Here is a 27,468-nt window from a genome sequence, read left to right as displayed (position 1 = left end):
TAAACCTCTGCGGTAGGAACTTCAAACGCTTGACCCGGCAGCGAGGCCAGGCTGCAGGGAGCCCCAGCACACAACAGATGGGGCAGGTGGGAGGCTGCCACCCCTGGTCCCGGGGAAGGCTGACATACCCCAGAAGCAACAGGACAACTCCAACACCCGAGCAAGCCGGGGACTCACCTTCCTGGCACTGGTACTGCACCCACAGGTAGCTGCCTTGAGTTGGGCACTTGTCTCCAAAGTAGCTCCCATCTGCTGCCACCTGGCACGCTTGCAGCCCCTGGCACTGGCCTGGGGAAACATGCCAGCAGAAGCAGGGACAAAAGAGGACACATTCAACACAGCTACCCAGAGAGGAGTCCTCGCCCTCGTTCCCACTGTCCACCCAGCACGTGTCTGCTGGTGTCCACTGAAGCCAGGGCTTGGGATGTGAGACTTCTGCCCTGAAGCAGCTCAGGCCCTAGTGCTTCGCTCTCAAACCCCAGCACACACCAGCTCCCCTGGAGCACTTGTGAAGACCTGGGGCACCCCGCGCATCCTGGTGAGACCCATGAGGAGGCATTTAGAACAGCTGAGAGTCTGTCTCCCACAAGCTCCCAGCAACCCTCCCTGTGAGAACCACTGGGAAGGCAGCACCTGCTCGGTGACCTGGGCCCAACTCTGCCCTCTGTCCTGGAGGCTCTGGCTGAATGGAGCCCTCAGCTCCCAGGCCTCAGAACCAGCCACAGCACGTGGAACCTGTCCCACACTTGGACTCTCTGACTCCACTTCCCACATCGCTTCTACTTGCAGCCAGAGAAAGCGGTGAGGAGATCGTTGTTTAGGTTGGGTCCAGAGAGAGCATCCCAGATACTCTCCCTGTTGTAAAGCTAATCGGCTAGCAGTTGCTGCGCCACGTGAAGATGGCCTTGTGCTGTGTTAGTATGGGTACTGGGGGTCCAGAGAGCTCGGGGGACGTGGGTCTGGAAGCCAGAGTTGCCCACGGCAGCTCCTCTGCAGCTGCCGCTTCCCCCGGGCAGGCTCTTCCTCCTTGGTCCTGTGTCTCGCAGAGCCACCTCTGCTGTGGTTCTAGCACTGCAGGTAGGCCCTGGCTGCTGGTTTTTTGGGCTGTTTGCCCAGTGCTTGGGGATGCACTGAAGACTCTCTCGCTGCCACTCTCAGGGTGGCAGCTGTACCCTGATTGGATTCCTCAGCCCTTCCGGGACTTAGGAAACCAGTCCCCTGCATGAAACTGCATTGTTTCTCAATTGTGTGCTCCTGCTCTGTGCTCCATAACAATAACCCATCCCTGCCAAAAGAGCGTTCACAGGTGGGGGCAGATCTGGTCTGATTTAGAGCAGCAAAGTCCTAGAGAAAGTCTTCCTCTGTGAGCAGGAGCTAGCAGCAACTCTGTCTTGCCCCAGTATCGTTCAGGCAGTGAGGATTAAGGAACAACCATTCATCCTCCAGCCAGAGAGGAGCCCGTGACAGATGAGCTAGAACAGTGTGTGTCAAGGTGAATGAATCACGTGTCTCAGAAGCAGTGTATGACACAAAACACACCCACCAACAGCCCAACGGGGAGGAAGGAAGGCATGCTGCGGTTGAGCCGTGTGCCTGACCAGTGTCACCCACGTGCAAACCCTGTGAGACCACCCTGCACCATGCTCAGGGCTGCACGCGGGGCCGGAGCAGCAGCAGAGCCAAGCATGTGACCCAGAGAGCTGTCAGGGGTCGGGGGGAGGCTTGTTTTTTAGAATGAGAGATCTTTAAGCAAATGCGACATACCATGAAGATTGGACCAAGCTAAGCAGTGGCTCTGTGGGAGCTTGTTGTAGTGATTTTACCACTGTCTCTATGTTTGAAATATTTCATGTTTTTTAAAAACTGTTTTTGAAAAAAAACAAAAAACAATGTTTTCTACATCCAAGCAGGGCAAGGAAGCAGAAGGCCCTGAGCCCAGGATGATTTGATGTTGTGGCGTGGTGGGCCCTGCCCCCTGTATTCCTTAGTAGTACTGTGGGTAGAACCTGGCCAGTTTCCTTATATGCTGGAGGACAGTCAGATATGAAGATGGTTAGGGGCTTCCAGAACCTTCTGTGAGCCCAGCATTGTAACAACTACCCTCTCACCCCAGACAGAGACGTGGTACACGGGGACCCCACCTGCCACTTCATCCTTAACGTTGACCCAGGTGCATTCCTCCTCCAAGTGCGAGGGCTGCCCAGTGCCCTGGACACAGTAGTGGGGTGTCTGGCGGCCGTAGATGGCATCCTGGAGCTGGATAACATACCCTGAGCCACAGTGCAGGGTGGCGTTGAGGCCCCTGCAGGCCAGGCGCCAGCCGACCCCTGGGGACAAGGGAAAGCAACCCTTAGGAGACTCACAGGTATGGCTGGGCAGGTACCTGATTGGTGGGAAGCAGAGTGGCCACAGGGAGTCAAGGCTGAGAACCTGACAGGAGAGTGTGTATGGAAGTGGGAGAGGGAGCCAGAGACACAACATGTCACATGGTAAGGGAGGGACGCGGCTGGAGATGGAGAGAGAACGAAAGAGGCAGTGGGAGTCCCAGACAGAGGGATATGGGCAAAACACAGGCAGGCATTCAGGAGGAAGATTCCGACAGGTGGAGACAGATGGGGCGGGGGGAGAAGCACGGAGAGGAGGTAGACAGGAGAAATGGGGAGAGAGGGAGGGAAGTAGGGGGAGGTGAGAGGCAAGGCTGGGGAGGGAGATGCAGGCCCCAGTACGGGTCGGCTCACCGAACTCGCAGATGAAGGCGAAGGCCTGTGTGCAGTCCACCGAGGTGGCCCACTGGGAATCAGAACCTCTCCTGATGTAGCCACAGGTGTTGGGGCCAGGGGCCACCTGCCCTCTGCGCCAGTTGCTGTAACTCACATTTGAGGTGTCCAACCAGGTCCCTGGGCCTGGGGTGGGAACACAAGCCGGGACATGGCCCCTCTCAGCCCCTTCTCCAGATCGGGGCTGTGCTGCACTCAGCTGCTGATGTGCAGCAGGTGCTTTGTCGGTGTGGAGGAGCCGAAGCCCTCTCTTTCCCGTGCCCACAGAGGAGCCTTTCCCCACTGGGGTCTTCAGATGCCCCACTGGAAAGGCCATCACTCTTACCTGCCAAGCCCTTAAAGGGTGACTGCATCAAAGAAACAATGCTTGCAGCTGGCTCCACCTGTAATCTAAGATTTCAGAGTGACTCACGGGCTGCTGGAAGGCTTTTCCCAGGAAGAGGGTTTCTTATCGAACACTTGGGGCCAGTGGGGGGCTGAGACACAAGCCCTGCCCCTCACTCCAGGTCCCTTCAGGACTCTGAAATCCCAGATGTAACTTGAGAAGAGGTAGAGAGAGGACATGAGTATGCATGTGTGTGTGAGTGTGCACCCGTGTGTGTGTACCTCTGTGTGTGAGTGTGCATCTGTGTGTGTGAGCGTACACCTCTGTGAGTGTGCACCTGTGTGTGTACCTCTGTGTGTGAGTGTGCACCTGTGTGTGTGAGCGTACACCTCTGTGTGTGAGTGTGCACCTGTGTGTGTGAGTGTACACCTCTGTGTGTGAGTGTGCACCTGTGTGTGTGAGCGTACACCTCTGTGAGTGTGCACCTGTGTGTACCTCTGTGTGAGTGTGCATCTGTGTGTGTGAGCGTACACCTCTGTGTGTGAGTGTGCACCTGTGTGTGTACCTCTGTGTGTGAGTGTGCACCTGTGTGTGTACCTCTGTGTGTGAGTGTGCACCTGTGTGTAGCATTTCAGAGATACTAGAAAGAAAACACCTGACATAACATTTTGCAATGAAGATTGAAAATATTGCTTGACTTTTTAAAGAAACCTATGTGTTTTTTTTTTAATTCAGATGACACAAAGGGATAGAGTGAAAGCCTCTTCCGAACTTCCCCCAGCTATGAGCCACTCCTCTTGGTGTTGTATTTCTTGTCCCTTGTTCCAGGCTGGCTTTTAAGTGCATACCAGCATTTTAAAACATGCTTTTCATCTGTTTGTTTTCATGGACTTGAAAACCTGAGAGAGAACTTGAAAGAAATCTTTCTGTCTGTTGCTTCACGCACCCCAAATGCCCACGGCAGCCAGGGCTGGGCCAGGCCAAAGCCAGGAGCCAAGAACTCCATCTGGGTCTCCCAGATGGGTGGCAGGTGTCTGAGCACTTGGGCCATCTTTTGCTACCTCCCAGAATGCATTAGCATGGAGCTGGATTAGAAGTGAAGTAGCTGGGATTTAAATCAGCATTCTGATATGGGCATGAGCATCTTAAAGGCCCACTTCACCTGCTGTATCACAACATCTCTGCCCCTGTCCCTCCCCACTCCTGCTCCACCACATACATCATAATTTATGAATGTCTGAAGCCAATTGTCACAAAGGCTGTGGTATTAAATCCTGTTCTGGTCTTTGCTTCCTACAAACCATTAAATAGCAGAGCTTGCTGCATATCAGTCTGGTTAGATCTGTCTCATTTTCTGTGACAGCTGTGCAGCACCCGTGGGGAGATTTTGATAGACCAGACTCCTTTGGCCTCACACAGGCAGATGTTCAATATGCTGAAATTTTCAAGTTGCTGTTGTAACAAGCCAGGAAACCATACAACAAGCAGTGCTTGAAGAGACATCGTAAGAAGTCAAACTCCCTTTGCTGTGAATTGCCTTGGTTGCACTTCCCTGATTGCTTGTGAATTAAGACATCCCCATTTAGTAGATTCCTGGGAGGCTCCATGCGCGTCTAGTTACAGATAGCTCCTAAGGAGACAGTGAGAACCCGTGGCAGCCTTTGTGGTGTAGCAGGTGCCAGTCTCGGACGTTGTCCTCTGTGGCTGTGAAAGCTCACTGCACTTGCTCAGTCATGTCATCCTGAGCAAGCCTTTTTTTCATCCATAAAATAAGCCCTACCTTATGAGCTTGGAGTTGAGTGAAATACAAATGTTGTCTGTTCTCCAGTGTATTCGGGTACCAGTGGAACAAAACTGCCTGGGGCTATGGCTGTCCCCTAGAGATGGGACAGGCTTTATCGCAGTTTTAGTTACAATCTGGTGAGATTCCGTTTTCTTGCTGGTTATTGTAAGGATGAACGTGATAACGGCCAAGAGACACTCAGGATGGCACTTGGCCCTATTCCAACAAGAATCAAAGAAACCCCAGCTGGTATTGCTATTGAGTACAGGCAAAGCAATGGACATTTCTCAAGTGCCAGCTGTGTACCAGGTTATATGCTGGGGGACTGTACAGGAGCAATTTTGTTTGATTCACAAAACAAAGCAGAGGGGCCCAGCATGATAGCCTGGTGGCTAAAGTTTCAGCTTGCAACAGCCAGGATCCCATATAGGCACCTGTTTGTGTCCCTGCTGCTTCTCCTACGATCCAGTTCCCTGCTTGTGGCCTTGGGAAAGCAGTAGAGGATAGCCCAAAGCCTTGGGACTCTGCACCCATGTGGGAGACCTGGAGCAAACTCCTGGTGCTTGGCTTTGGATCAGCTCACCTTCAGCCATTACAGTTGCTTGAAGAGTAAACCAGCAGATAGAAGATCTTTCTTTGTCTCTCCTTTCTGTATATCTGGCTTTCGAATAAAAATAACTAAATCTTAAAAAAAAAAAGCAGAAGGCATCATTGCTGTAAAGCTTGAGATATATGAATTTGTTCTGCAGAGCTCTGGGTACAAACTCCAGCCATGAGCTTCCATAAGCCCTGCACCGTGTCCCAGCACCTACCTCCCGAGGTATCGTTCTGTCCCGAGCTCCCTGTGAGTCCGATCCACCATTCCCTCTCCTGGGAGATGTGCTTCTGCAGAAACTGCTGGGTGGCTTCATCGCGAATGAAGGCCAGATGGCCGCCCTGTCCCTCACACCAGCTCTGGGCATCGTGAAAGGTGTGTCCAATTGGCACAAATTCATAGCAAGCATCCCTGAAGGCCACCTGGCTCTTAGAGCAAAAACTGGCCTTTTCTGGCTTAGCAATGGTGGCCCCAAGCCTCAGGGAGAGCCCCAAGAGTACAAACCTCACTGCGTTCATCCCTGAAGCACAGCTGAGCTTCTGGAGGGAGCTTGCTCTCGGCACCTATGTAGCTGGTGCCCTCACATCCGTCCGTCCGTCCATCATCCATCCATCCATCCATCTTCCATTCTCTCTATGCAGGAAGTGACGGCAACCCCCTTTTGTCGAAGAGGCGGAAGGCTCAGGGAGAATTGTCTGTATATTTGCTTCATCAAGCTCTTTGTTCACTGCCAGTTCCAAAACCAATTAATTCACGACTTGGTCTTCCCGGAAGAGATAAAGTTGCCATATCACCCATCTGCTTGTCTTCTGGTCAACTGTTGGAGGCTGATTAAAAGTCCTTATTAATTTTATGTCATTACCCTGAGGCTGAAATGTTTCATGAGAAGTCACCAGCACCTGGGAAGGGTGTGATAAGACCAACATGGGCAGGAAAGTTAGAGACTGAGCTCCATGCATATCCAATCCCACACAATGGAGTTGGCAGCCATGGCCCGGTGATAAACACTCCGTCCCCAGCCTGGCTGGGATCCTCGTGGACATCTGGTCCCCTCATTGATGCAGCACATTGTTCTTCGTGTCTGCTGGAAAACAAAACTTCCCTATAAAATTGATGTGATGTCATCATCAAAGAAACTTCACTCAAAATTCAAACCTGCTCATCTTTATCCACTCCCTAAACCCCTGGGTTTTTCTGGTCTGTGGTTCCAGTTCAGATTCTATGTGATTTAGCTCCCAACAGCACTTACAAATGCACCTCCCAAATTTGGGAAACAGTCTGTCTTACCCCCTGCAGGTGACAGTATAAAATGGTACAACCTCTCATGTGGACAGTATGACATTTGTAAAAATCTTGAAAATACAAAGCAATACAGTGTAGACAAGTCACTGGCAGATATATTCATACTTGTATGGAATGTTCTATAGCTCAGAGTATCCACTGACAGAATTTCATGATAGGGAAACATTAGAAACAACCCCTGTATCCACTGATAGGAATCTAGTTAGCAGTATGTGTGCAACCCACCTGCTCATTCAGAAACCAACAGATTGTTCCTCTACAGACTTGGAAAGATTGCTGAGATTTTTGCTGTTGTTAAACGTACAGTCTGTCCCATCTGCATAAAACACATACAAATGTTTCTTTGTGTGTGTCCAATCTAACCCATCAAGAGCCTCCAGGAACCTGGCACGAGGGGTTGGGAGGGGCACAAGGTAACTGGGACACGGAGGAAGGAGGGCACTTGGGTTTGGTTGGATTCGCTTGTGCAATTCTCCTCTTTTGTATCATGTGAATCCATTATCTGCTCAGCAATTCATAAAATCCTTTGAGAAAGATCCCATGGTTCCCTCATTGTCTCAGCTCCTCCTGGCGCCAGCCACCCCGAGCTGTAACTTTTCATCACCTCTTGCCCTTGTCTGGGTGTCTGCTCTGTGGAGAACATCACCCTGTCTGGCTCTTCCAGACCCCCTCCATGTCCAGTGAGACTCAAATGCCACTTTTCGGTAAAGGTTGCAGAACCTGTTCTGTGTAACAGGCCTCTGTCCTCCTGGGTTCCTTCTTTTTGGTAAATAATAGCTTGATTGAGATTATGACTTACTATCGTGGAAGTCAGTGTTGCAAAGTGTCTAGTAGCTTTTAGTATGTTTTCACGGTTCTGCAGTCATCACCACTTGGCTTCTACAAGGTTCTGATCACAGTGTACCTGTGAAGGGCTTCCCTACCCTCACAACCGTTTGTGCACTGTGTTTCCGGAATTAACCTCTCCTGCACCTGTGAAGGGCTTCCCTTCCCTCACAACCGTTTGTGCACTGTGTTTCAGGAATTAACCTCTCCTGACCCTTTCGTGTAATGCACATGCCCTCCTACAGTCAGCGCCATGTCTGCAGGCTCCATCCGGGTCATCCGGAGTCAGAGCTTGCTTTGCTTCCTGCGGGGCCGTTACTAAGAGCTCATGGACTGAAGTCAAAGGGTTTTAGAAAACAAACATGTGCCCACCTTACATCTTTGCCAGCTTGAAAATGTTGTCCATGACATATTCTAAAATTAATTAGATTTTAGTCTGTTACTTTAATGGTGAGGAGAAAATCCTTTTACTTTCTGCACTAGTGTTCCCGTTAAAAAGAAAGATAGCTCTGTGGCTCGTTTCAACTGGGTTAGTGCAGACACTGAATGTGTCTTGTATTGTTGAGTCCCAGAGCTGATGACATGGTGATTGAGAAGTTGGCATGTGGGCAGGTGTTTGGGATAGTGGTTGTGACCTCTAGGGACACCCGCATCCCATGTCCAAGTCCCTGGTCTCAGTACGTGTTCTGCTTCTGACTCCAGCTTCCTGCTAACACACCCTAGGAGGCAGCAGGTGGCGCCTCAAGTGCTTGCATCCATGTCACCCCAATGGGGGACCTATGCTGAGTCCTGAGCTCCTGACTCTCACCCACTCCTGCCCTGGCTGCTGCAGGCACTTGGGAAGTGAACTAGCAGAAACAAGATTTCTTTCTCTGTCTCTTTGTATTTCAAATAAAAATTTGAAAGTTTTGTAAAGAAAAAAAAAAGTTAGCATCTTCTTGAGGTTGGATCCCATGTGTTGTGCTGGGTGTTGATAAAACATGTTGGTTTGGTTCAACTGGCTAATCCTCTACCTGTAAGCACTAGGATTCCCTGTGGCCTCCAGTTTCTATCCCGGATGTTTCACTTCCCATCCAGCAATCTGCCTGTGGCCTGGGGAAGCAGAGCAGGATGGCCCAAAGTCTTGAGAACCTGTGCCTGCGAGAGGGACCTGGAAGAATTTACTGGCTCCTGGCTTCAGGTCAGGTCAGCTCTGGCCATTGCAGCCATTTGGGGAGTGAATCAGTTAATGGAAGAGCTTTCTCTCTGTCTCTTCTTTTCTAAGTCTACCGCACTGCTAAATCAAAATATTCTTTTAAATATCAGGTAAGAAAAAGTATGAGATAATGGATGGGCATTGTGGCACAGTGGGTTAAGCCACTGCCTGCAATGCTATATTCCATGTGAGCGCTGATTCAAGTCTCAGCTGCTCCACTTCCTATCCAGCGCCCTGCTAATGTACCTGGCAGAAGCAGAAGAAGATGGCCCAAATGCTTGTGCCCCTGCACCCACGTGGGAGACGTAGATGGGGCTCCGGGCTCCGGGCTCCTGGCTTTGACCTGGCCTTGGCTCAGGCACAGTCGTTTCAGCCATTTAGGGAATGAACCAACAGGTGGAAGATCTCTATTTTCTCTCTTCTCTCCTGTAATGTTGTATTTCAAATAAGGACTGAAAAAAAAAAGTATCGGGTAGATTGGCCAGAGAGCACAGACGTGCAGTATTGGGTTTTGATTGGCTAGCTCCCTCTGGCACGGTCACTGTTTTCCAGGTGTGTACCCATCTTCACACCCCAGCCCATCGATCTGTCTTCTCTCTCTATGGATTTATCTGTCCTGGATGTTGCTGATGATAATCCTAGTATTGTTGAGTTTTTGTTGTTTGCAGCAGGCTTGCTTTCCTGAGCCATGGTTTTCAAAGTCCACTCATGTTACAGTGTATGTTTTATTTTTTGTGGCCAAATAATATCCTGTCAGATGGCTAGACATATTTGTCATCACGTGGACACTTGGGTTGTTTTACTCGGAGTCTCAGGGTAGGGAGAGGTGCAGCATCTCAAGCTCTGTCGCCCTTGTGTTCGTAGCAGGTCTCCGCAGTGTTAGCCAGCTCGGTGGCCACTCCCGGGCCTGGGGCTGAACCTGTGGCCTCTCTCCTGCTCCTGGAAGTTGCTCAGAACCCTGGTCTGATAGAAGAGCCTGGTGCGGGACACTGACTCACGGGCTGGGCAGAACAGGGCTGTTACCCTCGTGGTGTCCATCAGAAAGCTGTATGTAAGGTGCACCCGTGATAAGCTATCTCCCGGTTAAAGGCTTCTTTATGTCCTGTGTGGGACGTGCTTGAAGATATTGGATACTGAGAACACAAGCCTGCAGGCTAAATTCCATCTTCACATTCTTACTGTCCTCTGCTGAGTGGCCTGCCGGCCTGGTCACACCTCCGTGCTTCTCACATGCTGTTTCCTCCCCAGGGAGTGCTTTCTCTCTGATTCTTGTATACTGTGTTCACATTTGTTCATCCATAGCTCTGATGCGAACCTCTTCCTGAAACGTTCACGGGTTGATCCTCTGGTGTCCTGTGTGTCCCCACAGCAGTTCTGTTTACTTCTGGTCCAGCATCATTTAAAGGTTCCTGCAAGCTTTCCAAAGAGAGTAAGAGCACAAGAGAAGCCATAAGCACTTGGTTGTAAAAACGAATCTTTTTCCGTCCCCATTTCTAAACTGGCCTTGCCTAATGACCACGGTGGGTTGAATGGTGTCCCTCTGAGAGGTGGACTGAAGCCCCCACCCTTGGTGCCCCCGATTGTGGTCATACTTGGAAATGGGGTTTTTATTAGTGCAGTCAAGTAAAGGTGAGGTGATTGCTAGAGGAGGTGTGCCCCCATTTGTGCTGTCTATATAAGAAGAGAGGCACGGAGACACAGAAGGAAGGATGTCACACGATGAGGGAGTGATTGGGGTGATTCTTGTATGAGCCAGGGGTTAGCAAGGATGGCAGGCAACAGCTGGGAGCTCCTTCCCTAGAGCCTCCAGGAGTTGTTGCCGGGCTCCTGCTGACAGTGGATGTGAACTCCTGAGAGTGCATTTCTGTTGTTTCAAACCATCCAGCACGGGACACTTTTTTAGGACAGCCCTGGGACACTAATACAACAATACAATCAGATCACCTGCTGTTCATTCGCTCATTCATTCAGCTGGTATTTTTCAATGTCTGCTTTTGCCAGACACTGCTGAAATGACCAAACACCTCGACCACAGGGTTGGGTTTCAACCAAGTCAGCTGGAGGCAGCAGCGGGGTAAGGTGGCTGGAAGACATGGGACCAGAGGACCAGAGGTCCACAGGAGGCTGCTCCCAGGTGCCTCAGTGGCTAAATCCTCACCATGCAAGCGCCAGGATCCCCTAAAGGCACCTGTTTGTGTCCCAGCTGCTCCACTTCCCATCCAGCTCCATGCTTTTGGCCTGGGAAAGCAGTAGAGAACGGCCCAAAGCCTTGGGACCCTGTGCCCACATGGGAGACCCGGAAGAAGCTCCTGGTTTCTGGCTTTGGATCAGCTCAGCTCTGGCCAATGCGGCCATTTCAGGAGTGAACCAATGGATGGAAGATCTTTCTCTATATAGCTCCTTCTCTCCACAAATTTGATCTGTCTTTCCAATGAAAATAAACAGATCTTTAAAAAATGGGAAATTTTAAATGATAATAATAAAATAACCACTACTGAGGCTGGGAAGCTGGCCCAATCAAGAAACCAGTTTAGGAGGGAGAGATGTCAGGATTACTACTAAGATGTTTTTTCCAATGGAATTTGTTTTTTTCAAGCATCACCGACTGGGCCGTAAAGGCTGTGGTAGCAATTTGAAGTCTGTTAGAAGATTTCCAGGAAGGCCCTGGCTCTCAGCCTTGACACTTGTACTTGCTAAGTGTAGCCTAGACTGTCCAGCCCAGCACAAGCAATCAGTGTCTGCCCTCACAGCTCTCCCAGGAGCCTCTGAGCTCATGGCGTCAGTGCTATGCTCACGCATTTGCTGTCTTGGGTAGACACCCTTGTTGCAGCTGGGAGCCCTTATCCAGCGACGGCAATCACATGACACTCGCCCTCCAGGAACCACAGTGGGTGAGGCTGTCTGGCCTCCGACCTGTTCACTCAGCAGGGGTGGCTGTCGCCCTCCCTCACCAGCCGTGGAGACTTTGCCCATCACCTTGAACCCTGTTAGCAGAGATTTCAACCTTATCTGCTGTCCCCACCCTTTAACCCCTTATCACCTAGGCTAATTAGAGGCACCAGTTTAGAAGCTAGCTTAATTGGAAAATTGCAAACTAATTTAGATAGGATAACATTATCTCCAAAAGGAAAATATTATCTTAGGCAATAACTTGGTAATGGTACTTAAAGAATTGCAAAATAAGGCTGTTGGGTTTTTTAAATCTGCATTCATTTTCATTTTCTTTGAAAGACAGAGAGACATACCCACTGGTTCACTCCCCAAATGCCCACAGCAACCAGGCCCGGGCCAGGTGCCCAGAACTCATCTGAGAATTCCCTATGATGACAGGAACGCAAGTCTAGAGCCAACACCTGCTGCCTCCCCTCAGATGTACATCAGCGAGAAGTTGGATTGGAAGCCGAATGCCTGGAACTGCGAGCAGGCACTCTCATATGGGATGAGCGTGGCCCAAGTGGTGACGTAACCACTGTGCCAAACAGCCACCTCTCTTTTTTTCTTCTCTCCTAGCATAAAAAAGTCCTTTTTAAGCTCTTCTTAGATTCATAGCTGGGTTTTTGTTTGTTTAGATTTGTTTATTTATGTGTTTGAAAGAGTTACACAGGGGGCCCGGCGGTGTGGCCTAGCGGCTAAAGTCCTCGCCTTGAACGCCCCGGGATCCCATATGGGCGCCGGTTCTAATCCCGGCTGCTCCACTTCCCATCCAGCTCCCTGCTTGTGGCCTGGGAAAGCAGTCGAGGACTGCCCAAAGCTTTGGGACCCTGCACCCGCGTGGGAGACCCGGAAAAGGTTCCTGGTTCTCGGCATCGGATCGGCGCTCACCGGCCTGTTGCGGCTCACTTGGGGAGTGAATCATCGGACGGAAGATCTTCCTCTCTGTCTCTCCTCCTCTCTGTATATACGGCTTTCCAATAATAATAAATCTTAAAAAAAAAAAAAAAGAAAGAGTTACACAGAAAGGGAGACACAGAGGGAGGTCTTCCGGCTGCTGGTTCATTTCCCACATGGCCACAATGGCCAGCACTAGGCCAGGCTGAAGCCAAGAACCGTGAGCTTCTTGCAGGTCTCCCTCGTTGCTGGCAAAGGTTCCAGTCCTTGGGCCGCTTGCTGCTGACAGTGGCATGGAGCACAGGCCAAGCTGCTGTGAGCAGTGGGTTCATTTCAAAAGATTATTGTATGTTGAAGGAAGAACAACAGAAAAGTGGGGGAGGGGAGAGAGGGAGGGAGAGAGAGGAAGATTTTCTGCTCAATGGTTCATTCCCCCAAATGATGTACAGCATCCAGGTCTGGGCCAAGCTTCAAGCCAGAAGCCAAGAACTCCACCCTGTCTCCTGTGTGGCTGGCAAAGGCCCAGGCTCCGGAACCATGTACTGCTGCCTTCCCAGGCATAGCAGCAGGAAGCTGGATCAGAAGTGGAGCAGCCAGGACTTGCTCTGATATGGGATGCTGGCATCACAGGCAGTAGCTTAACCCACGTGCCACGAAACTGGTCCCATGAGAATCATTTTTCAGAGATTGATGAAGCACGGGCCAGGAGACAGCTCCTACTGGGGACAGACACTTCATCCCACTCTCCACCGATCATGTGTCACCACTGAGATGGTTAAGAGAGTCAGAATTGTTAACTCAGGCTGGGGGCCAAAGCCAGGTCTCTGATCTCTAAGCCCTGAGCTCTCTCTTCCACTGCAGGTAAAATCATTTTGTATTGGCTTCTTTCTTTCTTTCATTTTGTATTGGCTTCTTTCTTTCTTTCTTTCTTTCTTTCTTTCTTTCTTTCTTTCTTTCTTTCTTTCTTTCTTTCTCTCTCTCTCTCTCTCTCTCTTTCTTTCTCTCGCTCTCTTTCTTTCTTTTTTCTTTATTTCCCTTATTTTTGCCAGACTTTCTTATTTAATCCTGACAACAACACAGCTTTCACAGCCATGAATAAATAGTCCTGGTAAAAATACACATGCTTACACCAGACAACGGGTAAACTCACAAGCAATTGAGGGCGGGGGTGTGGGAGTGAAAGCTTCCAGGAAAGGTGGGTCAGAAGGAGGTGCCCCCTACAGAAATGGGAGGAGAGGAGGTGCCTTGGATGGGTGATCGTCAGGAGCCAGGTGCCTTCGCCTGCATTGCCGTAGCCTGGAGAGTCTGATTTTGCTGTTCCCACTTGATAGATTTGGAAGGGGAAGCTCAGAGAGGATAATGCAGGCAGGGCAGCCACAGAGGAAGGACAAGTTGGAAGTTGAAGCTGGAATCAACCCAAACATGGAGGTTTTTTTGGTTTTTTTTTTGTTTTGTTTTTTTGGTTTTTTTTTTGCCCTGTATCAAGGCTTCTTGCCCACAGTAGAATCTTCTGGAGACACAGATGGCCCAACTCCATTATCTGAGTTTTGGAGCTGGTGGGTCTGGAATGGGACTCCCAGCAGGTGACTCAAAGGTGCAGGGAGTGGGTGGGTGCAAAGCCTGCTTGGGGCCAAGCAGCTCTGCTCCTGGAATGTTGGCACAGCCCGGACCTGACCGCCGTCCTTCTCATCGTTTCCCTGCTTCACCACAAGAGAAAAGCTGCTGCTGTCTTCCCACAGTGTGACTTTACCAGCCCTCACCCCCCTGGGCAGCATAAATGTGGGTCTCCAGTGACGAGCTCACCTCACCTGGGAGTCCCGGAGAGCCCTCTCATCAGAGGCAGCCACTGTTTTGCTCTCTTGATGGGGCAACAAGTTGGACCAAAGTTTGCTTTTCATTACTCTTCATAGTTCCTAAGAAAAGCTTTAGTTCTTGCTCTGTATTTATTTTTTATATATCAGAAAGGCAGAAAAAGAGATCTTTCATCACCTGGTTCACTCCTCAAATGCCTGCAGCAGCGAGGGCTGGGTCAGACGCGGGCAGGAGCCTAGAACTCAGTAACCTCCTGTGCGGGTGCCAGGAACACAGATGCCTGAGTCACCTCCTGCCGGCCAAGGGGAGCCTGACAGGAAGCTGAAATCCAGCACTCAGACGCAGTCTGCTAAGGGTTGTGATTGTCCCAGGTGGCACCAAGTGCCCACACTTCTCTCTGCTTTTCAAATGGATACACAACGTTTTCTGTTTCCTTCTCACCAAAAGGGGCTGGTGTCGTGTTCCTGTTCCAGTTACTTGACTGCAAATTCAGCTTCCTGCTAATGTGCCTGGAAAAGCAGCAGCAGATGGCCATAAGTGCTTGGGCTCCTTCCACGCACCTGAGAGATCCGGGAGAAGTTCCTGGCTCCTGGCTTCAGCCTGGCTCAGTGCTGGCTGTTGCAACTGTCTGGAAAGTGAATCAGTGGATGGATAATCTCTCTCTCTCTCTCTCTCTCTCTCTCTCTCTCTCTCATGCTACAAAAGAAAGAAAGAAAAATAAGGGAGAGAAGAAGCAAGGAAATTGGGGGAAAATGAAGAAAGAAAATAATGAATCCATTTTCTCTTTTGAAATCTGATATTTAGGAGTCAGACTCAAGCTACTTTGTTAGGAACAAAACATGAACCATTCCCTGGCCTTGCAGATGCTGTGCCCGAACACTTGCATCAGCCCTTACAGGAGTGTGAGCTCCAGGCGCCCCGGACCCCGGCTCCCTGCATGGTTCTCTCTGCTCATGAGCATCTTCAGTGCCTGAAACAGACGCCCAAGCAGACGGCACATTTAGAAATGAGTGGAACGAGCTTTGCTTGGCCGAGCCCAAAGTGAAAGCTGAGAGCACAGAGGATTATAGATTAGCCAGGACCCGAGTCCCAGAAATTGCCCTTTGAGCCGTCTGAGACAGAATGCCAGAGTGGCTTTCCTGGCCGTGCGGAGACCTCAGTTCCTCAGTTCCGACAGGGAAAGCCAAGGGACCAGGGGGCTGCAGATGTGAAGGGCAGAGCAGGGCAAGAGGCAGCTCCTGAGAAGGCAGAGTGAGATTGTGGCTGCTGCCGGTGTCACTCCACGTGCCAACAATGGATGTCCTGTTTGGCAGAAATAAGAAGGAACAGTTGGAGCCCGTGAAGGCCACGGTCACAGGTGAGCACTTGATGTCGATAGCGGGCGCTTCCTCCGTGTTCAGAAGCGACACTTCAGGTGAAGGATTTTGGAATAGTCTAGGCAACAACACATGGGGTCAGTGTTGCATGGCCCAGACTGTCACACTACAACTCTATTCATGGAGGAGACAGTGGTTCCTGTTCATGGGAGGAGAGGATCGTGCATGTCACAACTGGGACCTCGTGGACAAGGAAATTGTCTGCAGGGCGACCCCTTTGACTGTATGATGTATTTGTGCGCATGTAGACACCCTAAGATGATGTCCAAATGACGTGCAGGTGCACACTTGCACAATGCATCAGGTACCCCCAGCTGTGAACACCTGCCAGTCGGTGGCATGGCCCCAAGTCCACTTCTTTTGCTTTCTGCCCTCTGGGTGGCCTCTTTCTCGGGTCTCGCGTCCTCGGGTCCCCTGAGTGGCACTCCCCATCCTGAGGATAGCTCAGGAGTCTGCTCTGGCCCACAGGGGGTTTGATTTTAGACACAGACTGCGTGATTCTCAGGAGGAGAAGCCTGCCATGGGTGCACTTGTAAAGTGGGGAGATGGAGGTTTTCAGGGACTTGGAGCAGTCAGTTCCTAATTACAAAGGTAAGGAATGCACTGCCTCTGTTAGCTCCACGTAGGTGTGTGTGAGATGTGATTGATGAAATTTGAAAGTACAGACGAGAACACAGAAGACAGCTACTTTTCCATCTCTAGCGCTTGTATTACCTGGTCTGTTTCCTTTAAGGTTTTAAGACAGATGCATTGGGTACTGTGTAGATGTTTGTTTCTAAAAGCTAACATCATACGTTCTCGTTGCACTTTAATTCAGAAAGGGGAGCCCACACAGCTGCCCCTTACGCTCTGGGATGCCCCGGACCTTGTGGCCTGCTGCTGGGTCTCCCTGGCAGCTCCTGTGTCCTGGCTGCACAGGAGTTCCGAGGAGACTCGGTGGGACATCCTGGTAGTGGCTCCAGCCCCATCTCAGGGCAGCACTGTCCCAACAGAAATACAGTGTGTGCCACATGTGTGCTTAGAGTCTGTTCTATTGGAGAGAGGGGGTGAGATGCTCCCATCTGCTGATGTATCCTGCAGTTGGCCCAGGCCAAAGCCAGGAGCCTAGAACTCAACCCAGGTGTCCCATGTGGATGTTGGCCACTGCTGCCTTCCAGGGTCTACATTAGCAGGAAGTAGAATTTTCTGCTAGACACATTCAAACACAGAGGAAGAAACAGGCAAAATGATTCACACACATGTGTCTGTTAATACCATGCATCCAGAAGATGATCGATATTAAACACTGCTCATGAGATCTTTTAGTTTTTCCTACTCAGTCTTGGAAATGTGCTCTGTGCTTGAATGCTCTTCCCAGCCTGGCCTGGCAGCCACATTGCAGGTGCTCAGTGACCACGTGGAACTGCCAGCTGCCACACTGGGTGGCATGGTTCTGGACTGTCGTTGTGAGACAAGCACCCTCTGTCCTTCAAGGCTTAGCCAGAGCTGCTCCCCTGGAAGTTGCAGTATCTTCTGGCTGTGAGCCCACACCCGAGTGAGGTTCTGTTTTCTCTGGCTCCTTTGCTGGGTCTGGAGTGTGGCTTCTGTCACAGTATGCACTGGGGGCTCGTTTTCTTCTCTTTAATGAGATGATGACTACACATCTTGGTATCCTTAGTACTGGCGAAATGCCAGACATTCCATGCATCTTGTAAAAACAATCCAGAATGGAGGGGCAGGTGCAGCATGCGGTACTGGGGCTCTGCAGCCCCAGTGCTATCCACAACACTTTCTTCCCATTCTGGCATCTGACCTTTCTCCCAACAGGCCAGATTCCCCCGTGGCTGCAAGGGACACTGCTACGCAACGGGCCTGGGATGCACACGGTTGGGGAGAGCAGATACAACCACTGGTTCGACGGCCTGGCCCTCCTGCACAGTTTTGCCATCAGAGACGGTGAGAGCGCAGGGTGGGTCTGCTGAGGCCACTGGAGCCCACAGCCATGCACTTCCAGGGCTCCCACGACACTGGTTTCTTCTCTCACTGTTACAGAAGTCGCAGGTCTAAGACAGGATCTTGACCAAGCCCTGGCAGGGTTAGTTTCCCTCTGGAGGTTCCAGGGATAATCTGCTTCCACATCTTCTCTGGCTTTCCCCAGTCGCCTGCATTCCTTGGCTGGTGGCTCACTTCTGTCCCCAAGGCCAACAGCACAGCTCCCGCATCCTGCTCTGAACCGGGCCCTCTTGCTTTCCTCCCACCAGGACCAGGTGGTAATATTAACAAGCCAGAATCATCTCCCTTCTCAAGGCCTACCGAGTCACTTTGCCATGCCAGGTGACAGGTTCCCGGGGTGAGGACATGGGCATCTCTGGGGTTGCGGAAGAGGAGGTACATGTCGAGATGGCCACAACTGCTTTTCAGGGAGTTCATGTGCATCCTCCGTAAGCCAGACAAGAGCAGGTGGCAGCCCTTGGATTGTGGAATTGGCCAAGGTCAAAGCAGAGAGCGTAATCCAGAGCTGAAGAGCCAAGCTGAGTGTATCTATTCCTGGTACGGGCAGGCTGTGTCCCACCAGCAGTAACTGCCTGGGTGACTAGGGCAAGGAGCGGAAAGGCTGGCTCTAGGACAGAACGCAGGACCACAAATAAAACAAAATTCTGTCTTAGGAGATGGACCATAAATGCTGCTGTACTAGGCTGGCTCTGGCACTCTTGTGACTTGCCTGGAGAAGGTTCTTAAGGAAGTTGGGTGGATTTGTAGGCAACTACAACAGGGCTGGTTGTATGGGAGAGTTTCATTCTGGATGCCATAGGCTCAGTACATTTTTTTTCTTTTCCTCTAACTCCCATGCCCCGGCAGGAAGGAACCATGGTTGAGTTGGCCTCAGTTTTCTTCCTCAGTAAAATGGGCTTAATCCTCCTCCACTGGGGACGTTGTAAACCCCGGCAGTGATAAGACTGGGATATGGAGCATAGGGCCAGGCTATGGGCTTCTGTCTTTCGGGCTTCCTGGTGAGTCCAGCTCATGGCCCTGGTGGAAAACTTCCTCCAAACCTAGAGGAAGACTTGGGGCACGATAGCCCACAGGCAGAAAACCAGGGGGAAACAAAAGCCTCTGTAAGGGAGGGAGCTGAGGGAAGAGAGAATGCTCCGGTCTGTGACTCTAGAAGGTTTCCAGAACAGCCAAGCTCTCCTTCCAGTAGGCCTGCAGATAACAAAGTACAGGGATCACCCTCAGCCATGCCCGAGTGTTGCTACTAACAGACGACGTCACCAACCAGACAGGGTCTGAAAGCACAGACACCAACACATGTGTGCATCCGGCTCGCTGCCCTGCCCCCAAACCATGCACTTGGCCCAGTTCTCCAGCAAGCTCCCCTCCTGCCCCAGGCAGGCACTTGCCTGTTTATTCTGTCCCTGCTGAAGGAATGAGGCTAGTTGGACTCTCACAGAAGCAGGCAGTGCAGAAGGCATGGTGGCCCCTTCCGTAATCTGTCTCACAGCCCTCATGTAGGCCATGAGCGAGTTTCCTGAGACCTGTCCCTCCCCCTCTCCAGGCCCACTGAAGGGGCTGTGGGACAAGCTGCATTTTAGGGGGAACCAACCAACCTGGACTGCACGTTTTACTCTTCAAGGGAAGAGAATTCGGTATTGGGACCAAGCACCTTAACCAGTGCTTTCGGAGTGATGACTCCCGGGAAGGGTGGTCTCCAGGAGGCAGGCCAGCTCAGGGGCTGGGTGGGGTCAGGAGGAAGGGATGGTAGCGAGGACGGAGAAGGCTAGGGTGGCCCTGACGTGTCTGCTCTTGGGTGCAGCGTGTACCTGGGACCCAGCGTGTAGCATGTATAGACTCAACCACTGCAGGCAAGTCTTTCCATCTCTGAATTTTTTTGGTTCAGAGCACAACAGGCCCAGCGGGCCTGTCATTCACCAGGGGCACACTGCATCCCAGGAGGCCATATGCCAACCACCACTTCCTCTGCCTGCCCTGGGAAGGGAGGGAGAGAACCCCAGTATCACAAAGGAGACGCGGAGTTCAAGGAGATAGAAATGTCTCGGTGACATGTAAAGATGTCAGCCTCCTAAGAACACACCGGTCACCTCACAGCCTGGAGGAGGAGCTAGTGGGACTTCTGTGTCTGCTCCAGTTTTGTTAGGAGCCCACTCTTGGCTGTTTGCCCTGAAGTGCGTGGGGACGGGGTGTGTGTCAGGACCCCTGAAGCACACGCTCCTCCTGTGGAGTCCTGGGCAGGGACGGTGAGCGCTGCTGGTAGGTGATTCCAGCAGGGCTGGGTGGGAATGTCAGCCCATGCCTATGTGGGGATGGCAGAATCATCTGGACTGGCCCTGCCAAGGCAACCACAAACAGGACTTGAAATCTCATAAATCCGTAGTAGGTGTTGATTTTTCAGTTGATAAGCCAGGAACTCCATCGAGGTCTCTTACACGGGTACAGTGGATCCTCATGCCCTGCTTTCCCAGATACATCAGCAGGGAGCTGGGACAAAAGCGGAACAAGCGGGCCTCAAGGTGGCATCCATATGGGATGCCAGTGCTGCGGACAGTGGCTCAATCCTCTGCCGCAGTGCCAGCCCCGCCCCAAGTGCAGTTTTAGCAGCTGCACCAAATGTACACTGTTCCGCCCCTGCCAGGTTCTGCTTCTTGGTCACAGTGTAGTTTCTGCAGTTCTGTTCAGTTTGGGAAATGTCACCCGGCTGTAAGGAGATGCTAGCATGTTTCTGGATCACACAGAAGTGGCAAACAGCTTGCTTTTGCCAAGGAAAAGGGCCAACTTTAGATGCTGGCTTTTTTCTTTTTTAGATTTGTTTTTATTTTTACTGCAAAGTCAGATATACAGAGAGGAGGAGAGACAGAGAAGATCTTCCATCCATTGATTCACTCCCCGAGTGGCCGCAATGGCTGGTGCTGTGCCAATCCAAATCCAGGAGCCAGGAGACTCTTCCAGGTCTCCCATGTGGGTGCAGGGTCCCAAGACTTTGGACTGTCCTCGACTGCTTTCCCAGGCCACAAGCAGGGAGCTGGATGGGAAGTGGGGTTGCTGGAATTAGAACCGGCGTCCATATGGGATCCTGGTGCCTTTAAGGTGAGGACTTTAGCCTCTAGGCTACCACGCTGGGCCCTAGATGCTGGCTTTTGGATCTAGATTATTGCTTGCTGGCTGTGTGGCCCAAGATAAGGTACTTGATGTCTCTGAATCTTGAGTTGTTAGGTCAGAAATGGGTCGCAAGGCCCGTGAGTGTACACTTTGTGCTTCAGTTGGTAGGAAATTTGAAGCCTTCGGGCATTGTTCAGGTTTTGTTTTATTTTCCTGTTGTGCTGGCTTTTTTCTCTGCTTGGAGTACCCTACCCGCTTCCTGTGTTGTGGACATCAAACCAGATAATCCGCAGGAAGTGCCCAACATGTGTCCAACACACCCGTACCCCATCAGCACGAGCTGGCAGTACCAGCTTCTTTGTCTTAAAATAGCAAGGAGGTGGGCCCGGCGGCGTGGCCTAGTGGCTAAAGTCCTCGCCTTGAACACGCCAAGATCCCATATGGGCGCCGGTCCTAATCCAGGCTGCTCCACTTCCCATCCAGCTCCCTGCTTGTGGCCTGGGAAAGCAGTCGAGGATGGCCCAATGCCTTGGGACACTGCACCCACATCGGAGACCTGGAGGAGGTTCCTGGTTCCCGGCTTCGGATCAGCACGCACCGGCCTGTTGCGGCTCACTTGGGTAGTGAATCATCGGACGAAAGATCTTCCTCTCTCTCCTCCTCTCTGTATATCTGACTTTGTAATAAAAATAATAAATCTTTAAAAAAAATAGCAAGGAGGTACTGGACAAAGATCAGCTGGGAGTGAATGCTACACCCAACAGGATGGGGTGGGAATTTCTGTACCCAGTTCTCTTAAAACACTCCAGGATGAAGCATCAGAATGTCCAGACACACACACAGGAAAGCATGTTCTGTAAGGGTAAAACATCGACTAACAGAGCTGATGTTGTGGTATTGCAAGTTAAACCACTGCCTGCAATAACAGCATCCCATGTAGGTGCTGGTTCAAGTCCTGGCTACTCCACTGCTGATTCAGCTCCCTGCTGATGTGCCTGAGAAAACAACAGAAAATAATCCAAGGGCTTGGGCCCTACACACATGGGGGAGACCCAGATGGAGTTGCAGATTTCTTCTGTTAACTTGCCCTGGCTCCAGCTATTGCAGCCATTTAGGGGAATGAATCAGCTGGCAGATCTCTCCCTCTTTCTCTCTCTCTCTTTCAAGTAAATAAATCTTTTTGGGGGGGAGGGGATCAGCTTAATATCATTTGCTAATTATCAACAAAATGAGATAGCAGCCCATCTCCTGGATTCAAACAACCACTGAACAGCCCAGCACATGCAGAAGGCGCCCTGGTCTCAGCTCAGGCCTGCTGCCTCCAGTCTTCCACCTCTGCTGGGGGCTGGCTTTGCTCTCATAGGGCATGGCCTGTGCTGTCTCAGCTCTGGGCCTTTGCTCACGCACATCCTAGGGTGAATGAGCGGGACACCCTGTCTCAAATGGCAAATGGCAGATGCAAATGGCAGATCCAGATCCAACCATGCAGTGTGTTGCAGCCTTGCAGAGCCTGGCCGCATGGGGCTTCCGTCACAGACCAGCTCTGGGCTCAGTATGGAGGTATCAGTGCTCCTCCAGCAGCTGGCACTGTCGGTGGGGTTGCAGAGAGCAGGGCTCCTGCAGAACTAAATGGGATCCCACAGGGGCCCAGACCGCATAGGCAGCCTCTGGACCAGTCCTGTTAGTCCAGGCCTTCCCTTGAGGGATGCCAGCATGGCAGCCGGTGTCGATGATGGCATGGGCAAGCCTGGATGGGAGAGCTGATGGAATATTTCTGAGCTTTGGTTCTCCTATATGGAAGTGGGGCTAAGCTGGGCACAATCTCCTTGAGTGAGAACAGGAGCGAATAACATCGCATTCCAAACGCCGGTGTAGCAGGCATGCATGTGAGCAAGAAAGCAATGTGTCAGGCTGGGGCTAATGAGCTGCTTCCTTTTCAGGGGAGGTCTGTTACCGGAGCAGATACCTGAGGAGTGACACCTACAATGCCAACATCGAAGCAAACAGGATCGTGGTGTCAGAGTTTGGGACGATGGCTTACCCAGACCCCTGCAAAAACATATTTTCCAAGTAATTGTTCCCTTTGAAACTATGTCCCGTGCTTTCTTTTATCCACAAGGGTCAAAATAGCTAGGGTCAGCTCTTCTGGCGCTGAACACCACGTGACTGGCCTCTGACCACTCCTGTTAGATGGCACTTGATGGCTGATAGCCAGAGGGGCAAAGGGCATTTGACAGATTATCAGATACCCTCCCGTGAGGCTAACTGGTTGGAAGTTTCTAGCACAATTACAGATGCATATTCCCATTGGTCTAGAGAGACAGTCACTCGTGTCTGAAATGACAAGAATGCAGCAGGTACTGCTGGCTGCACCAATGGTTGTAGAAAGAAACCAGGAACAACCCAACTTCATCCACAGGAGAGTGGTTTCATAGTAACAATAGGACTGAGCAAGAAATTTGCCATGCGGGAGGGACGAGGGGCTAGGGTGCTGTCTGTGCTGTCTGCAAATATTTCCCAGATGAAGGATGAAGCATGGAGAAGAGTGAGGTACGGAAGGAGCACACAGGAGCTTTATTTTATGCAAGACCAAATTCAGACTTGTATTTGCTCACAGAGGTACAAAGAAATTCTGAAGCACTCAGGGAGGGGGAACTGGCAGGACAGGAGAGGGGATGTTTTCTACCGTGTCTGCTGTAAATCAGCTGGGGTATGATTCAACAATTCAGTTTCCAGGAAGGGACTTCTGCAACATGTCCTTTCTGCTACTGTTAATACGTATGAAAGGATTAGGAAGAGGCTGGACCAGAGATGGGAGACTGCTCCTGCTTTTCCAGAACTGACATCATCTCTCCCATTCCGGCATCTGGCCCAGGGCGGGCACATGCCCAGGCCTGAACTCAGGGGAGCAGCCTGTGAGAGAAAGGCGGGCAGGGTCCTTGCAGTTACAGAATTGGTCAGTAGGGGGAGCACTGCGCAGTGTACACCGCCTGCCTGAGGATTTTCTCCGAAGCCTTGAGTTTTCTTTCCTCTTAGGCTGATTCTACCTCTGGTTACATGAAAGTACTCATTCCTGGGTATTAATTTGTTTGTTTTTGGAAAGAACTGAATTCTGGAGAAATGTGTGATAACCAGGATGAAATCACATTCCTGTCCAAGTGGGGCCTGGGAGTTTTCCGGACTTGGGGGGCTGTGAGGGGCACCTGGTAGGTTTCTGAAGAGCTTCTTCAAAGCCACCCCCTGTACCTGCGGGCTTTGGGCTGGGAGAAATTCAGATCTGTGTGTGAGTCCGGGAGGGGTCAGTTGGTCCCCATGTGTCCTGAGGACTCAGTGTGGGGGTGTCTTTGGGGAACCTGTATACCTGAGTTCCCAGAATTCCCAGAGTGGCCCATTGAGACTCAGGACTTTGAGTGGAGTCAACTCCAGGGTGGAACTTTCTGGAGAGACAGCTACCAATCTGCCTTCTTCCCAGGGCCTTCTCCTACTTGTCCCACACCATCCCCGACTTCACGGACAACTGCTTGATCAACATCATGAGGTGTGGAGAAGACTTTTATGCGGCCACAGAGACCAATTACATCAGGAAAATCAACCCACAGACCCTGGAGACCTTGGAGAAGGTATGGGCTAATCTGTAAAGAGCACCACACAAGAAAGGGGCCTCCTGTAGGATAGGTGGGGTGGAAAGTTGCCTGCAAGGAGCTCCTTAGGGTCCCCCTCCAAGGCAGTTCCCCCAACACAACCTTGTCCGCAAAGCTCCCTGAGGACATGAAGTGAGCCGTTTTCATCCCTGTGACTGTTGGCTTGTGGCTGTTGTGACAAAGCTGCACCGGTTAACCATCTTTCAGCTGATGGTAGCCTGAAGCTACGCCGGGTCCCTCGAGATGGCAGCCACGGTGACGTCTTAGCATGCGTGGGTGCCTTCATGGTGTTCACATGGTGACAAAACCACCTAAGGAGACCTTTCACAGAATGCGTGCTCAAGCAAGGCATGTCTACACCATATGCTGGGTGATTTGAAGCCACAGAATTTACTGCCTCACCCATGAAGAGGCCCAAAGCCTAAAACCTGAGTGTCTGAAGGCCTAAAGAGGGTCCCTCCTTGTCTCTTCTGGTTTCTGGTGTTACCAGTCCCCTTGGACTGGACATGGAGACATGCCATTCCAGGCTCTGCCCCCATTGCCATGTGACATTCTTCCTGTGTCCCTGTGCGTCTAAATATGCCACTTTTGTAATGGCACACAGTGTTGGGTGAGGGCACACCCTAATGCATTGTGACATCATCTTTTACAAACATGCTAATTTTATTTGTTTGGAAGGCAGAATTAGAGAGAGAAATATTTTCCATCTGCTGATTCATTCCTCAAATGGCTGCAGCAGCTCAGGGCTGGGCCAGGCCAAAGCCAGAAGGCTAGAACTTCATCCTGGTCTTGAACTTCCCTCTGCTGCTTTCCCAGACACATTAACAGGGAGATGGGCTTGAACCCACACTCTGATATGGGCTGGCATGGTCTCAGGCAGCACTTAACCCTCTGTACCACAGCACTGGCCTGTGACCTCCTCTAGCTTACATGTTAAAGCCTGCGTTTCTAACTGGGTCCACGTTCCTGAGTCCCAGGGTTAGGATCTCAACATTATCTCTTTGGAATTCACGGTTCTCCCGTAACTATATTCTCGGCCCTGCAGGAGCTCAGCTGGTGTTTGGAGGAGTGAGGGAGCTGGAGCACCTGCAATGTCCGGCAGCCCTTCCTTGAAGAGGGAGGCATTAGCAGGGAGCCACAAAAGCAAGTGCCCCAGCAGATCCAGTCAACATTTCATGGCAATCAATAGACCCACTTAGGACTTCTTCCAGCCGATTGCTCAAAGCCTGATGTCTCGGCAGTGCACTTGAGTGGGCTGGCAAAGCGAATACCTTTCTTAGCTGGGAAAAGATGCCCAGCTCCTTGTAATATGAGGGACATGGGTCTGACTGATGCATGCTTTCCACACAGGAGACAGGGCTTGGGAGCAACTGACTCTTGGCTGGAGCTGCTCTGGGGAGAGGAAGGAAGTGCTGGCAGTTAGTTTCTGGCCACCTTATGGTTCTGGGAGAGGGGCTCATTAGGTCTCTTGTTCCTGGAGTTTCTTTGATTAAATGACCTGCTCTCTGGTGGTCTCTGCCCAGGTCAGTGCTCAGAGCTCTTTACAGTTTCGGGTCAAAGACAGGTGACAGGCCAGGACAGTAGCCACAGATAACAGTCCAACTCTCCAGCTTCCTGCAACCTGGTTGTTCTTGGAGCTTCCGCCCAACCCCATGTGAGCTCCTGTCGGGTCCCATCAAGCCTCCAGAACAACTGAGATGCAAGTTCTGCCTTAGTGTCTGATCAGGGAATGCATGGAAAACAAAAACAAAAACAAAACCTTCCCTCTCTGAATCTGGAAGGAGTTGGATTTTGCCTTCTCCTTCGTTTAAAACTGGGTGGCCACTGTGTTCTGCAGGTTGATTATCGTAAGTATGTGGCAGTGAACCTGGCAACAGCGCATCCTCACTATGACACAGCTGGAAATGTTCTCAACATGGGCACATCCATCGTGGACAAGGGGAAGACAAAATACGTGGTGTTTAAGATTCCGGCCACAGTACCAGGTAGGTTGTCATGAAGTGGAAGAGCCCGGCGTGGCTCTTCCTAATGCCCTTGACTGTTGAGCTTGGGATGATGCTACCCTGACAAGTGGTTCAGATGACCACAAACTCAGTTTGCTTCTACAGGAGAAAGGAAGAACTGCTGGGATTCTTTGTGGAATTCTAACCTTTTCTTTAGGCCCCAGTTTATTTATCTGTTAGATGACCCATCCACCTACCCATCTACCATTCATTCACCCACCTACCCACCCATTCATCCATCAGCCACCCACCCACATATTCATCCACCTTTTCTGCTACCCATCCATCCACCCGTTTATTCACCCATCCACCCACCTATCTACCCATCTGCCCACCAACCCATCCATCATCTACACATTTATTTATCCACCCATTCATCCACCCACCTATTTATCCATTCACTCACCCATTCACCACTCATCCATCCACCTGTCCACCTGTTCATTCACCCACCCACCCACCTACCCACCCATCCATCTTTTCTACCTTTGTCTTCAGGCCCGAGTACTTTACTGCATTTGTATTTTCATCACTCCTCCTTCTCCCTGGTCTTTACCTGCAGACACACCTATCAGCACCACGGTTTGCCACCTGCTTGCTCCCCAGTCCCTGCGGCCAGTCTTCTGGGGTTGATCAGAGAACTTAGCCTGCTGGGAGCCGTGCCAGAGCCCCACCCTGCTCTCGGGGCTTTCTGAGCCTTCTCTGTTGAGGGCCAAGGTTCTGGAGCACAGCCCAGGCCGGCTGAGAGTGTATGTCCCTGAGGGGGCAGAGGGTGAGGTTCCCAGCCCATGTTTGTCCAGGACCCTCCTGGGAACCACACCCAGGAGAGCAGGCTCTGAGGGCAGCCGTGCTGGCCTCAGGAGGCAGAGAGGAACCGGAGTGCTCGACTCACCCTTCTGGTTTAGGACAGCT

The 27,468-nt window shown here is 51.3% G+C and overlaps 3 protein-coding genes across 3 annotated transcripts in view; 1 reads left to right on the top strand and 2 right to left on the bottom strand.

Annotated features, from left to right (window-relative positions):
• LOC101525663 (polycystin-1-like protein 2) overlaps nucleotides 1-5,998 on the bottom strand; it is a 63,492-nt gene extending 57,494 nt beyond the window's left edge. The window contains 4 exon segments of the mRNA XM_058674178.1: nucleotides 178-288; nucleotides 2,142-2,327; nucleotides 2,739-2,903; nucleotides 5,698-5,998. Coding sequence (XP_058530161.1) covers nucleotides 178-288; nucleotides 2,142-2,327; nucleotides 2,739-2,903; nucleotides 5,698-5,998 — 763 coding nt within the window.
• Nucleotides 1-27,468, bottom strand: part of CMC2 (C-X9-C motif containing 2) — a 331,627-nt gene that overhangs the window by 146,806 nt on the left and 157,353 nt on the right. The window lies entirely within an intron of this gene.
• The window catches only part of BCO1 (beta-carotene oxygenase 1), a 29,427-nt gene continuing 17,619 nt past the window's right edge, over nucleotides 15,661-27,468 (top strand). The window contains exons 1-5 of the mRNA XM_058674172.1: nucleotides 15,661-15,799; nucleotides 17,625-17,753; nucleotides 22,853-22,982; nucleotides 24,385-24,532; nucleotides 26,391-26,538. Of these exons, the coding sequence (XP_058530155.1) occupies nucleotides 15,736-15,799; nucleotides 17,625-17,753; nucleotides 22,853-22,982; nucleotides 24,385-24,532; nucleotides 26,391-26,538 (619 nt within the window). The 5' untranslated portion in view covers nucleotides 15,661-15,735. The remainder of the gene's footprint in view (nucleotides 15,800-17,624; nucleotides 17,754-22,852; nucleotides 22,983-24,384; nucleotides 24,533-26,390; nucleotides 26,539-27,468) is intronic.

The sequence above is a fragment of the Ochotona princeps genome, chromosome 16, assembly GCF_030435755.1.
Source record: "Ochotona princeps isolate mOchPri1 chromosome 16, mOchPri1.hap1, whole genome shotgun sequence".
Lineage (NCBI taxonomy): Eukaryota > Metazoa > Chordata > Mammalia > Lagomorpha > Ochotonidae > Ochotona > Ochotona princeps.
This window is presented reverse-complemented; position numbering and strand designations above follow the sequence as displayed.